Here is a 15,459-nt window from a genome sequence, read left to right as displayed (position 1 = left end):
CTGCTTTAAGCATCTGGAAAAGCCAGATTAGACAACAGGTTTTGAGTGCTTAAAACTCAGCAATAGCAGGAACTTCCCTGGTGGTCCAGTGGTTAAGAATCTGCCTTCTAATGCAGGAGACGCAGGTTCCATTCCTGGTCGGGGAACTAAGATCCCATAAGCCACGGGGCAACTAAGTCCGCATGCCACAACTACAGGGCCCATGTGCCACAACTAAGACCCGAATCAGTCAAAAATAAAACAAATAAAAAATAAACATTAAAAAAAACCCAACTCGGCAACAGCAGAATACTCTTCTGTGAAGCATACACTTTCAGCCTCACTTTCTAACCAAGCTTGGTGAACTGTTCATAGAGACCCACCCAATTAGTCAAACTCATACAGAAGAGAAAACACTACAAAGGTACTTTGGGACTCGAACTGAATTTACAACTTGTACTGCTCATAGGAAAAAGTCTTCCAGAAAAGATGGAGTCACCAAAATGATGAAAAGCCAAGGTACCAATCAATGCCTTTTTATCAAGGGTCAGTAAAAATAAGATACCACACAGATCACTAAATTTCCCAAGTGTGAGATATAACTAGTAAACTGGTCTTCTTTCTCTAACCTGAAAATAAGATTAAAGTAAAATGCTAATATATCTAAAAAGAGCAACATGAGTTCTAGTAAAACTGAGGCGTGATTGTGCCTAAATTTCTCTTCCACCTTGACATGCATCTTCATCAAACCCCTTTTGTGTGGTAACATAAACATATGTATTATTTTACTTTCCTACTTCTTTGAAGTTAGAATTAAGAAATAACAGAAAGCCAAAAAATATAGTAATATGTTGAGACAATAACAAATAAAGCATGTGTCACATATTTAAAACAAATTTTAGGTAACGAACAAGGGGTACCTGCTGAAATCTCTTTAAGTGAAGAGTGAGAACAGGAGGAGCAAGGGAAATTAGCATCTGCTTCTTAGCATTGGTGTAAACGTGTTTCTTCTCACCTACAGAAAGAAAGCAATTTTAGCAGTGTGAGGATCATTTTAGACCTCTATATAGCATTCACATCTGCTATAAATCATTCCAGGGGCTTCCCTGGTGGCGCAGTGGTTGAGAGTCTGCCTGCCGATGCAGGGGACACAGGTTCGTGCCCCGGTCTGGGAGGATCCCACATGCCATGGAGCGGCTGGGCCCGTGAGCCACGGCTGCTGAGCCTGCACGTCCGGAGCCTGTGCTCCGCAACAGGAGAGGCCACAGCAGTGAGAGGCCCGCGTACAGCAAAAAAAAAAAAAAAAAAAAATCATTCCAAACATCTAAAGCAAGGATCAGTACGCTTTCTGGAAAGAACCAAATAATAAATATTTTAGGCTTTTTGGACCAAGAGGCAAAATCAAGGATATTTTGTACGCATTAATACACAAATTTTATAGAATTCAAACTATAATAAAATAATTGAGTATGATTGCAATCTACTGAAAAGAAGAATGGAATCATTTTTGGAGAGGTAACAATTAGGGTTCAAAGTTCATGTTTTCTACTATAAAATCATTTTCAAATGTTCATCTGTAAAAAATATTTTTAGCTCGGAGATCACACAAAAACAAGAAGCAGGCCAAATTTAGCCTGCAAACCACAGTTCACTTACACCGGCTCTAAAGCAAACAGAAATGCTATAAAATCAACACGATTTACTTTTTGTATCAACAAGTAAATAAATAAAAAGCTAGACTTTCTAAATGTTTCAGCAATTCTAGTAAGAATCCTTAGGAATCTATGATGCCTCCCTATCCCACTTACCCAAGATCAAAAAAAAAAACAAGGTGGGGGCAAGGGTAGGAGGGGGATTATTAATATCTTTCTGTTCTGTATTTGAAGAAGATGGTAAGAAAGCACTGTCCTCCCAGTACCTTGCACTGGGCACGTCACTTCAGCACGCTGAAGAATTAAAGTGTGGTTTTCTGGATGCAAGAGAGATGAGGCTCATCACAAATGACAGGAAACTGAGGATACAAAGAAACAGCCCCTATCTGTTAAGGAGCCTGCTGTGATAACATCTCACTGGGATGATTTCCCTACAGGGAGTGGTATCAGAGAGCAAACTGCCCCACTTTAACTGCTGCTGGGATGCCACAGAGTACTAGCCACATCAACAAAGTTCTGCTTATCCATCCTTCTATTAAAGTATTTACACAGGGGGCTTCCCTGGTGGCGCAGTGGTTGGGAATCTGCCTGCTAATGCAGGGGACACGGGTTCGAGCCCTGTTCTGGGAGGATCCCACATGCCACGGAGCAACTAGGCCCGTGAGCCATAACTACTGAGCCTGTGCGTCTGGAGCCTGTGCTCCGCAACGAGAGGCCGTGATAGTGAGAGGCCCGCGCACTGTGATGAAGAGTGGCCCCCGCTTGCCACAACTAGAGAAAGCCCTCGCACAGAAATGAAGACCCAACACAGCAAAAATAAATTAATAAACTCCTACCCCCAACATCTTCTAAAAAAAAAAAAAAAATTTACACAGTATTTTGGGAAAAGGGAACTTATTGACACCATCCAAACCCTGATACAATTAAAACAGTAGTACTCTACTGATACAGTGCAAAATGTACCCCTAAACATTAATTTTACTTTCTGTGAAAAAATCTGAATACCTTTTATATTTGCCTTTGGTCCACTATATTGTCTCCGTGTGCACACTTCACAAAGCAGTTTATTAGCATCTCGAAGTTTCTCATTTCGGGTGAACTGATATAAACAATGTTGGATTGAACATTCATCAGTACTGAAAGCTTCCCTGTTTGCAAGAGTACAGAAAGCAGTTTCTGGATCTTCGTTTACAACCTCATATACTTTCGTCCCGGGAGTATGATCGTCATTCAGAATCTCTAAATTTATTTCGTCAGGTTGAAGAGCAGCATTCAAGTTAAGGTTCTTAAATCCACTGGAAATGTCCACTTCTCCATTGCTCCCTTCCTTCATGTAGGCACCATTTAAATTCCTAGTACATTCAGCAGGAGATGCCAAAACCTTCAGATCATTATCCATGTTGACATTTTTCATATCTACTTCCTCTGTGGATTTTTGATTGTCAGTTACACTTTCTATCATTTTTTCATGGCCATTCAAATCTTTCTGATTAACACAATATTCTTTATGTATAACTTCCTCTTGTGAAATATGGTTGGATTTAATATCCACTTCTCGCTGAAGTGACATTTCAACTTCACATTCATTACCTTCAGGATGGTCAATGGCATAGACATCATTTAAATGAAGAACCTTTCCTTGAATTTTTTGTTGCCTTCGTTGGTTCTGTGTAAAAAGTACAAAACATTAAAAAAAAAACAACGAGAGAGAGGAAGAGAAAAAGCGTACACGTATCACATCAGGTTTTCCTGTTTATCAATCAAAAATAAATAAGTTAATAAGGAAGAGTTCACTCCCAGAATTCCAACCCTAAAAGTTCCTTTACAATCAGGGGTCAAATAAATTATAGAGAAAAGTTCTTTGGGGCTTCCCTGGTGGTGCAACGGTTAAGAATCTACTTGCCAATGCAGGGGACACAGGTTCGAGCCCTGGTCCGGGAAGATCGCACATGCCGCGGAGCAACTAAGCCCGCGTACCACAACTACTGAGCCTGTGCTCTAGAGCCCGCAAGCCACAATTACTGAGCCCACATGCCACAACTACTGAAGCCTACATGCCTAGAGCCTGCGCTCTGCAACGAGAAGTCACCACCACAATGAAAAGCCCGTGCACCGCAATGAAGAGTAGCCTAGCCCCCGCTCGTTGCAACTGGAGAAAGCCCATGTACAGCAAGGAAGACCCAACGTAGCCAAAAATAAATAAATTTAATAAATAAATTTAAAAGAAAAGTTCTTTGATTGAAAGCAGGGATAAAACATCACCAATCATCAAAAAATTGTCACATGGGGGCAAATAAAAATGTGCAAGACATGGTCTCTGATCTAGACAGAGCAGTAAGGCTGTTGAACCCAAGTAGCCATGTATTAAAGCAGGGGGCGAGTGTCTACACACACACCAGGAAGGGATATATCCATGTGAGTTATAATAAAAATAATAAAATAAAAATAAACTGAAAACACAAGGATGTATAAAAACAAACCAAAAATTCAAGGATGGGCAGAGGGATGGAGGAAAACATTCCAGGAAACAAATGGCCCAAAACTAGAGAAGCAAGGAAGCCACATATACAGAGGACAATAAAATACTCTACCCACTTAAAACACGTTCTTTGCCATTTGCTGCCTATGTCCAAGTGCGGGGCAGGGGAGTTGCATTTTATCCAGATTTCTGTTACTGGAATGCCTAAAGACTCAAGGGGTTAGCATTTTGAGTTGTCACTAAAAGGATAGTCCCTGTGAGGCTAATTCGTAATACCAGAAAGCTGAAGGGCAGCACATAGGGCTCTGGACAAAAAAATTTTCTGATATGCTTCAGTTAAAAATAGTACACATGAAAGAAAAATGGGGTAAGGATATAAGCAAATACTTCAAAGGAAAGGAAATACAAACAGCCCTTAAACATAAAAACATGCTTAACTTCACTTACATTAAAATAAATAGAAAATAAAACTGCACTGAGATACTATTTTCCATCTATCAGACTGGCAGAAATCTAAAAGTTTAATATTCTGCTGTCAAGGATCAGGAGAAACAGCAAGTCTCATATGTTGCTGGTGAGACTATAAATTGGTACAACTTTTGTGGAGGGCAATTAATTTATCAAACCACAAATACAATCCCTCTTCTCAAAATATGCCCAATCAATGACATATGTATAGGGTGATTCACAGCAGCACTGGCCATCATAGCAAAAGACTATAGGTGTTCGTATACCTAAATCAAAAGAGAAATGGTTACATGAACTATAGTACATCTATTATACTATATTTAGTAGTATGTTTACTACTAAAATAGAATACCATACAGCTGTTAAAAAAGGAATCTTTGTGTCCTGAAATGTAAAGATCTCCAACAATCTAAGCAGAAACAAACAAAAAGCAAGGTCCAGAACACTGTGCATAATTTTTAAAAGGAGTGAAAAACAAGACTACATATTTGTATTGTACTTGATCATATTTTCCAAAAAAACCTAGAGGACACGTAAGAAACTAATGAAAGTAGTATCTATGTCACACAAGGAGGGAGATTTTTATTGTACACATTTGTATTATATATTTAAAATTTTTTGAATGTCAATGTATTAGCAACTCAAAAAATTATTGAAAATGAACTAAAGTTTTTTTAAAGTTGTCACAAGTAATGCAGAATTTTTTTTAAAAAGCACATTTTCTTCACATATACTCAGAGAAACTTCACTGCAGAGAATACTAAATGAGCTAATTCTGTAATTGCCCAATGAAAGTGCTGTATATAAAATAACAGACATGTCTACCAATGTCACTCAGACTTTAAACTCAATAGTTCAAAAAATTAAAATGAGAAAAGTATGGTTTTCCTCCTAATTACCCACCTTGGCTTGCTTTTTGGCTTGCTTCTTTGCTTTTTTCTGTAAGTGCTTACTTGTTCCTGAAAGAATATCATTTCTCTCCTTTATGTAACTGTCATTATCTTTTTCTTCCTCACTTTCTTTATCTTCATCATCCATGGTCTTTTTCAGATTTTTATCATTTATACTTTTCTTACCACTCTTAAAATATGGAGAGAATATGGGCCAAAAATAAAACTTTACTATTGTTGGTGAAGAGATTTCATGTTACCTAAATAGTTTTCTACTCCTATTTTACACCAGATTTATTTTTCACAATGTTTGGAAACATGTCCAGGACAAAATTCATTCATCTCAAACACCAGAAAGCAATCTTCACATACTGAGAAAACAAGCAAACAAACAAGTAAAACAGTGAAAAAGGCAACTTAACATATGAGTGTAATAGAAAGGAATTTAATGAGTTGTATTAGACACATGCTGTATCATGCTGTAATTACGTCTATTTCTAAATGCACTCTCTGTTGGTAAGTGATTTACATGTCCCACTACAGGTATTCCTTTTCATTCTTTTCTTTCTTTGAATGCAAATGACAGTTTTAAAGAAAGAAAAAACAGAGCAAGTTTAGTAAGACTTTAATCACTAAGTAACAGTGATTTAAAGGGACCCCCAATTCATATTAAGTTGAATAACGATTTATCCAATACTCATAATATGTTCTCTTTTTCCTATGACTACTTGATAGGAACTAAATTAATATGGCTTAAAACTGAGATACTCTCTTAACATTTATAAACTTAAGTCTATAAGGGATTTGTGGCTAATCTTAAATAATGAAAATAAATAGTAATTTATATGAAGTAAATATTTCCTGATATGTAAACTAATCAAGTTAATTATCTATAAATAATTCCAGACACACTCTTTAAATATATATATATATATTTATCCCATTCTCTTTTCAAATCTTTAAAATTCTTCTGCCTCATATACACTAAGAAAAATTTCTCCATGCTTGGCCTAGTAATGTACAGCTTGGAAAAGGTAGCAAGCCCTCCCCCATAAATCTAGCTCAGGAAAGAAAAAAATCTACTTAAATAAAATAAATGTAAGTCTTACCTGATCGTCTAAAACCGGTAGAGACAAATCAAGGAACGATTCATGAACCAAGGAGACCTTAACCAACCAAAAAAGAAAACGTAAAAAGGAGGAAAAGATTCATTTTAAACATTATATAGTAAAATCATGGGGGGGTGCTAAATTTTAAAATAAAGGCTTAGGAAAATGAAATGAAAAATTACACAGTGTTGAGGACTCTGGATTAGGGGAAATCAATTAAAATATTAAATAACTTCTTCCTGATATAAGGAGTGCTCATAGTTCCAGGAAAAAACTATGCATACTTGGACAGTTCAAAAAGAATATCTTATAAAACTAACTGGACATTTCTGTTTTTGAAAGAAACAATTGATAAACTGTACATTATTAATATTAATGCATAAATCCAGTCTGCACTACATCTACTTACAGTTCTGCATTCATCACACATGATTGTACTAGTTAGTTCACCACCAAATACTCGGTCCACGAAACTTGGTACTGATTTTTTCTTTTCATAATCTATAAGGGGAAAAAGTCTATCAATTATCCTTATATAATTAATGAAATAAATCAAAACTACTTACCAATCTAACTCTAAAATTTAATTTTAATTTCCTATCCTATTGACTTTTCTCTATTCATAATTACCACAATTTTATTTTTATGCTACAGTCAGCAGCGTATACTCCACTTCTAAGCATAACACATTTTAACATAATCACATCTTGTGAAAAAGAAAAAAAAAGTTCTTATCCAAGATCTAGTCAGTGGAAAATAAATTTTGCGAGTCAATGAGACTTTCTGTATATCAGTATCTTACCTAGTAAAACAAGCAGATCGAGCTACACACAGAATGCTATTTTAGCTCGCTTCTAGCTCTAACATTCTAACACTGGCAGCAAGTTTGGGAGTAACTTGCTTTGTGAACTCCACTTAAAACAAAAACAAAAAGCCCTCAGGAGAGTATTTCAGACAAAATCCTCCTTTTATTTTTCTATGTTCCCAGAAATAACCTTGATAAGTTTAGCATAAGGTGACATAATTTAACTACCTAGTAGTTCAACTTTCTAATCACATGAAATGTGTAGGCCTTATTCAAATGACCGGTGTCATTTATACAGAAACACATTTTATGACAGACAGTGCAAACAGGCTTGATTCCCTCTCTGTTGCTGGCCAGGCCAGCACCAAGGGCACCAAGGAGGTAAACAGTTGCTATGTGTTGATTCTGAACTGTGCTTTACAATACAGTAGTTGCTAGTCATTGGGGCCACCTACATTTAAATTAGTTAGAATTAAATGAAAATAAAATTTAGCTCCTCAGTTGCACCGGTCACATTTCAAGGGTCACATAATAAGAAAAAAGTTATCTCCATGATTAATAAACGAGCTGACAACTCTCAAAGACAATCACTGCTAATTAAAGTCTAAGCTTTTGAGGGAATTCCCTGGTGGTCCAGTGGTTAGGATGAGGCGCTTTCACTGCCAGGGCCCGGATTCAATCCCTAGTCAGAGAACTAGCTGTTCCGACTAAGATCCCACAAGCCATACGGTGCGGCCAAATAAATAAAGTCTAACTTTTTGAAAAATAAAATTGTGATGTCATCTTAGCTCTATGTTTATAAATTTTACCATAATATTGCATAAAAAGAATACACCAGAAGTTAAATTTTTCTAAAGTATTTACCTTTGGAGTATTGAATAATTGTTTTAAATCAACGAAGATAAAGAGAAATTATAATAACTGTGGATAATATAAATAATATAAATTATTAATAACTGTGGATTGGAAATACATGTGTTAGCGATCTTGTCCTAAAGTACAGAGGAATTCAACTATAGTGCTTTAGTTCAAAAATTCAGACATTACCTTTAACTTTATTTTTTAGCTCTTCATCCAATTTTTCAGTAGAATTACCAAATGCTTTAAGAATTCCTTTACTCACTCTCTAAAAGTAATAAAATAGATATATATACCATTAAATTTTATAGTTATTTTCCTTTAAAAGTATGTAATCAAGTCAAGAAAGTGATCAAGAATTAATTAGCTCTCCAAACTTACTGAATAAAACTTAATATTTCTAAAATCACATTTTCAAAATTAATTCCAGGAGCTAAAAAGAATTATACTTAAAAAAACAATCAGTAACCCCTGAGCAAAGGCACCATCTTATCATTTCAAGATTTTAACCTACTCAAACCAAAGCTTTTCAGAACATGCCCACCTCCTTTGAAAAGACCACTGAAATACCATGTCCTAGAAGCAGAGTGGATAATGAGAGCTACAGGGACAAACTCCAGTGCTCAAAGTCTAGCTCCATCACTACTGGATGACCCTGAACCAGGCACTGAACTTCTCTATACTCTAGTTTCATAATCTGTGAAGTGAGAAAATGACTCACAGAATGGTTGTGAGGACTGAGTAAGGTAATGCTTACAAAATACTGAGAACAGTGCTTGACAAAAAATAAGAGCAACATAAATATTAGTTGTTATCACTGTGTTATTACTATTATTAATTATATCCACATCCCCCCAAATTACTTTATATCCTGGTAATTAACAAAAAAATTAAAATACAAATGTTCCCTGATTCTTACAAAATAAAAATACTTCTTAGATTCAAAAAGCAGTGTTAAATCACACTCAGAATGAAGAGTAAGGGTGCGCTGCAACTGGGAATCGTTTGGGGGACACACATTTTCCAGTACCTTATAGCTCTCCTGGTATAGGCTAGTACAATAGAACCCTTAAAGAACAATAACGCTGTAAACATCAAGCAAAGTAGAGCATTATGAAAAGGAGACTCATTTCTAATTCCCTTCATTCATTCTAATAATTAAAATATACTGGTTGAAAAGGCTGGTGAAGAAAAAAAAAAATTTTAATATAATGGCCTCAACTAGTTTTCACTGCTCTAATAACTCTTAAGACATCAAATGACAAAGAAGTTAATGAAGATCAGATTATAAAATACACTGGTCAAAATATGCTAACTTGATGTTCTTCTGCTCTCATTCCATCCAATAAATAGCGAAGCAGCTCCTGGCTGTCTTGCTGCTGATAGCCTTTAAATCGCACTGCTCTACAGAAAAAAGAAAAAGAAAGAAAAAAGAAAAACAATGGTGAGTCTACTAAAAGGAAACTATTTTTTTATAAAATCTCAGGATCATATCCCAAATCTTGGAGTGTTCACTAGTTTCTCAAAAGTTTGTTTAGTCCAACAACATCCTTAGTAGATTTAATTTTCATACAAAGTATGTATTTTTTAATCCAAATGAAATAAACCATGCTTTAATATAACTACTGAATTAACTCTAAAGCTAATAATTTTTTCATATTATTTCCCAGCATTCTACTGATGCACTGAAAGCACAATCAAAACAGATACTCACTTTTTACAGACCTGAGAAAAGAGTTCTCTAGGTGTCACGATTCCCTTTTTGGTCTCTTGCATCTCATTAAGAAACTGGCTCATGGCTAAAGTAAGAGGGCCTGGAGGCTCAAGGTTTATTTCTAAGGGTTCCTGAATATGGGAATAAAAATTACTTTTTTCAGTCAAATTTTGGAATCATTTATTTTATCAAAATGTAACTAGTCAACCTTTATTCCTATGTTCCTGACAGAGCTGTCCCAATTAAATTCTCAAAATGTACATCAAAAGATGGAGAAGGCTTCTGGTCATAGACTTTGATAAAGAATTCAGTTCTACTGTTTTAGATTATCAGGAACTTACTACCTAGGAACTGAAAGAGCCAAAGCAAAATGTAAATAATAAAAATGGATAAGGTAAAATTCATTTGGCTCTATAGCATTTAAGTCACCTGAAAAGATGTCAAAAATAAGAATGCATGCCTAGGGCTTCACAAACATCAACAGCATTCCCAAGAAAGAAGCCAAACACTCAGCACAGCAGTACATGGCATACATAGAGCAAATAAATGTAAAGGCCCCTTATAAATTTCCAATAGCCTGAAAATCCTTAACTTGGTAGCTTAAAACCAAATAAACAAAAGAGGTGAAAATGAGCATCAATTCTTAAAAATAATTTAAAATGCTGCTATTCAGAGAGGAAAAGTACTGAATAAAAGAAAATTTTAAAGTACGTACTGTTAATGCCAAATCAGGTGGTTCAATTTTTACAATTGTTCCAGACATTTTTACTTCTTTTAGTAGTTCTCTAAGCACGGGTGTTTGTGACAAATTCTGGAATGTAGTATGGAAAAGAAAGGGAAAATTATTTAAAGGCAAACCAATTCATTCAAATGTTTTTTAAGTGCCTATTCTACCAAAACAGAAAATCATTATCAACACTGCAATTTTTATTGCGACTGTCAAACAAAAAGTAACTTCATGCTCTTCCCCCCACTCTAATTGGTTCATAAATACTTCAGTTCTGAGCTGCTTCATCACCTCAGAAGGTCATTCTCCCAACCACCCAATATGAAGTAGCTACCCTACCACCACCACTACTTACCACTACGTGCAACTAGGCGTTTGTTTCTGTACTTGGTTCTCCTGTTTCCCCCACCCAAGTGAAAGTTCTTTGAGGGCAAGGGCCATGTTTGTTTTGAGCCCTATTGCACCCCAGTGCTTAGCACAGTGTTTTACTGTCATGCAAAGTAAACATTCCCTTGAGTTTTTTTTTGAAAACATAGAAATAAACTACTTACAAGGGAAAAGCTCAAGCCTACAAGTAGCAAATAAGCAAAAACACCCTATGAGGAAAACACTAGATTTCCTTAAAGGGGGAAAAATTAATATTGGCACCTGCATAACTGCATTGAAGAAACATGTATTTCCCAAATTACTGAGTCCTTTCACAGTTATTTGGGAAGTAGAATTCATGGAAGGATTTTCTTTAGCCACGTTTTCCTTTTTTTCTCTCTCTTGTTCATTTTTACTCTCCTTTTCTAGTTTTTTATTTTCAAGTTCAATATTACCACTATCTTTTGCTGCTTTAAAAAAAAAGAAGAAGAAAAGACTTATTAGCAAAATGTATAACACAGCCATACCAAATGCAAAGTTATACTGGGGACCAGAATTTGTGAATTTTACCTAATAACATGATTTGCCACCTGTTTGATTTTAAATGTTTTCTTACAAATATAAGTAAATTACCATCAAGAGAGAAAAACCAATAAACAAAAAATATTCAGAACTGATGTAAGCATTACTTTGACAAATGAAACCAAACAGTATATGCTTCAATATAAATCCCTTTTTAATGCACAAATGTTTTCTACAAATGAGCATATATTACCCTGTGAAATCAGAGTATAAAGCAATCAAATAAAGAATGTGGACATGAAATAAATTTTTAAATGAAGTCTGAGGGTCAAAAACCAATCCTGAAGTTAGGAACAAACAATTCTGGCTCCACAAAAGATACCACTGTGACAGTAAAAATGTAAACAAGCTTTTAAAGCAAATGATGAAAGCCAACCCAATTAATTTAATTATGTATGAAAAAAACCTGAGAAGTATCTGGCCTTTTGAAGGAGTTACAGGCACTTTACTTTCACATCATCCAAACAAATGTAACAAAATAAATTCATTATAAGGTAGGTCTCCCTTAAGCCCCTGTGCCAGGGTATGGGAATAGGGTGTTACTGCCCATTACTTAGTCCAGACTCTACATCACATTTGACTATTGTTTCTCAGATTCCCTTCTAACTCCTTATAATTATCTATATTCTCACTGTTTTACATTCTTAACCAAAAATAGTTTGAAATCAATCATAATTAATGTTATTCAGCTATATGTAATGCTATGGTATGTTAAACTAAATATCAGCAGATTATATAAATCAACATTACAGTATATATTAAGAAACAAATGATTTTACCTGATTTTGGAGCTGTAATACCGGCTTGTTTTCTAACATAATCAACCACCTGACCCAATCGGTTTGAATTACAATACTGGACCTCATCATCACATAGGTAACACCTGTGTCCCAAAAGATCCCAGAGAAGAAAAGTAACAAACTGACAACCACAGAAGGGCACTAATTTTAATTCATGGAACCCAAAGTGTGTAACCCTCAAATTATTCTACTAAAGAAACTGAAAATTCTGTTTTGAAGGAGACTATACATATTAACTCTGGTTTACTGTTAAATAAGGTTAGCCTGAATTATAGCTACATATAAATACTGTGAAAATACTCCAAATATTTTACTGAAATGGCTATTTATAACATTAAAGTGAAAGTTTTTTCTAATATTTCAAATCACAGACCTACATCATCAAAATTAACAAATTTTACAACTGACAAATGTTCAGTGAACACTGCTATGTAAATGGTTTTTAAAGATGTAAAATTTTATTTTAATGAGGTTAAAAGAAATACCAGCTTGACATTTTCATGCAAATTCATTGCCAAAATTTACTATATTCTCAGTTTATCTGGAATTTGTTCTTAGTGTCCCAATTTTTAAAAACAATCTACCATACACTTTGTAATATCACAAGAAAGAAAAACAAGTGTGAAAATTCCTATGTCTTTTCCATGCTATAATTTTTGTGTTTGTACAATACTAAGCAAAAGCTTCTCATAACATCACATTCTCTAGCCTTCTGAAAGTGATGGTATTTAAACAAATACTACAAAAATTTTAACCTTCTTGCTCTTTAAACATTTCAAACACCTCCATTCTCCAACATTTCAAATGATTTCCAGCAAATGGGCACAGGAGTTGAAACTCACCATACACTCCAGTTGTCCAAACTAAGAACCAGACAATGAGGTTCAGATCTCGGAGTCATATAGTGCTTCAAGGCATGCTGCTCCTGAGAATTTCTGCCGCAGCCCTAGAGAATCATAATCATAAACCTCAAAGCCACAAAAATTCACCAGGAGAGAATTCATAATCTACAATGAATAAGGAAGTGGGTCAAGAAATTCTGCCATTCTTATAATATTGAAAATAAAACTTTAGACTCTAGAGAGTCCAGATTTTGTTAAAACTTAAATATGAATAGGCAGCTGAGGACATTTAAGGAAGAAGGTATTTATAAACCCAAGCACTAGAAGGACTCTTCCACTCCAACTTGTCATTTCCAGTCCCAACTAAACCATGCTAATGTAGTCATTCACTAGTTCTAGTTTAGACTCCTTAACATCTTCCTAAGTATTTTCCTAACTTCAACCTTTCTTCATATACATATTTTTTTAGTTTAATATTCCTAAAACAAAGCTCTGTTCATATACTCAATTCAAAAGTGATGAATTGCTCTTAAACTCCTACTCACCAAACCTGATACCCTCTGATCCCAATCCACCTTTTCAGGATTATCCCCCATAATCTCCTATTTGAATATCATCTACCAGCTAAAACCACAGCCCTTCCACAATACAATTTTGTTCACATTATTCCATTTGCCTTGAAATTCTTTACTGTTACTGCCACTGATCAAATCCCACCCAGTCTTCAGGATCTTGCTCAAAGGTCACTTCCTCTCAGAAGCCTGTGCTTATCCTTCAAGATAAGAAAACACTATATTCTTCCTCTAAACACACTCCTACAAAACATGGTATAAATTCCTGGTGGCATTCCTTATTTTCTACCTTATATTAAAGTTGTTAATGTTGATATCCTTCCTCCCCTGGAGTGTAAGTCCTGAAGGCATGAAAAACAGAATTAACCTATTACCAAGAACCTAGCAAAGTGAAGGAGGTCAATAAGCATTAATTGAACAAGTAAGTGGGAGATTTTCACCTACATCTGCATAGGCATATTCATAAAAGAACACGACCATATTGTGTGTCTCCAGGTGATTAAATCACAGCTAAGAAATACATCTTCACTGTGTATCTATCTGAACCAGGCTTCCAACTCTCTTGGATAGCACTACAATAAGTGGTCCTGTTTCTATTGTAGCTACTAAAAATATCCTTCAGAGGGGAAATATTTATCAATGGCTTCTAATCCTTCAACTGTGATATCAAACCTACTGACTCAATTTATCCTGCTCAACATTTAAATCTAAAATAAACTAACATTTGATATTAATTTTGAAAATTTTAACACCATTTGAGATTATCTGAAACTTAAACATGACATGAGTTATCATAAGACAACAGGTGAGAATCCCTTGCTAACAGTGCAAAAGATAACTCTACTGGGATAAAAGTTAACAGTTAATACTGACATTGTCTTACCCTTAGGAATTAAAAAGATAGCAAAATAGATAAAATTTATAATAAGAAATGTATTGTGGAAAATTTGAAGTAGTAAAATATATTCACCCTCATCATATGTATCTAACAGGTTAAATGAAAACTTTTCAAATATAAATAAACAATAAATATGTTCTTTACTAGCATATAAAATTTTTTTAACTGTCTGACCACAATAAGGTACCACCTATCAGAATGTTTAAAATAAAAAACTGTGACAATACTAAATGCTGACAAGGATGTGGAGAAAGTGGATCACACATGCTACTGGTAGGGATATAAAATGGTACAGCCATTCTGGAAAAGTCTGGGAGTTTCTTAAAAACTAAACATTTAAGGGGATTTCCCTGGTGGTCCAGTGGTTGGGACTCTGCACTTCCACTGCGGGGGGTATGGGTTCAGTCCCTGGTCTGGGAACTAGGATCACATGCTACGTGGGGCAGCCAAAAAAACCCAAAAAACTAAACATTTAATTATCATATCACCCAGCAATTGCACTCTTGGACATTGTCCCCAGAGAAATGCAATCTTAAGTTCACGCAAAAACGTGTACACAAATGTTCATAGCAGCTTTATTCATAATCACCAGAAAAGTGAGATAAGCCCCAATGTCCTTCAACAGGTGAACAGTTAAGGTGTGGTACGCCCATACCATGTAATACCACTCAGCAATAAAAAAGAACTATTGATACACACAACTTGGGTAAACCCTCAG

The 15,459-nt window shown here is 35.2% G+C and overlaps 1 protein-coding gene across 9 annotated transcripts in view; it reads right to left on the bottom strand.

The window, feature by feature from the left end:
- Nucleotides 1-15,459, bottom strand: part of USP16 (ubiquitin specific peptidase 16) — a 30,194-nt gene that overhangs the window by 4,909 nt on the left and 9,826 nt on the right. For 6 of the 9 annotated variants that reach the window (XM_019922458.3, XM_019922456.3, XM_019922461.3 and 3 more), the window contains 12 exons: nt 13,272-13,375; nt 12,409-12,512; nt 11,330-11,517; nt 10,670-10,765; nt 9,955-10,085; nt 9,557-9,644; nt 8,430-8,508; nt 6,987-7,078; nt 6,578-6,634; nt 5,482-5,658; nt 2,637-3,297; nt 900-994 (listed from right to left, as the gene is read on the bottom strand). In XM_019922458.3, the coding sequence (XP_019778017.1) occupies nt 900-994; nt 2,637-3,297; nt 5,482-5,658; nt 6,578-6,634; nt 6,987-7,078; nt 8,430-8,508; nt 9,557-9,644; nt 9,955-10,085; nt 10,670-10,765; nt 11,330-11,517; nt 12,409-12,512; nt 13,272-13,375 (1,872 nt within the window). Of the gene's footprint in view, nt 1-899; nt 995-2,636; nt 3,298-5,481; nt 5,659-6,577; nt 6,635-6,986; nt 7,079-8,429; nt 8,509-9,556; nt 9,645-9,954; nt 10,086-10,669; nt 10,766-11,329; nt 11,518-12,408; nt 12,513-13,271; nt 13,376-14,132; nt 14,185-15,459 lie in introns of all 9 variants that reach the window. The other 3 variants (XM_019922463.3, XM_019922457.3, XM_073804419.1) reach the window with 3 other exon arrangements.

This window comes from Tursiops truncatus, chromosome 4 (genome assembly GCF_011762595.2).
Source record: "Tursiops truncatus isolate mTurTru1 chromosome 4, mTurTru1.mat.Y, whole genome shotgun sequence".
NCBI lineage: Eukaryota > Metazoa > Chordata > Mammalia > Artiodactyla > Delphinidae > Tursiops > Tursiops truncatus.
This window is presented reverse-complemented; position numbering and strand designations above follow the sequence as displayed.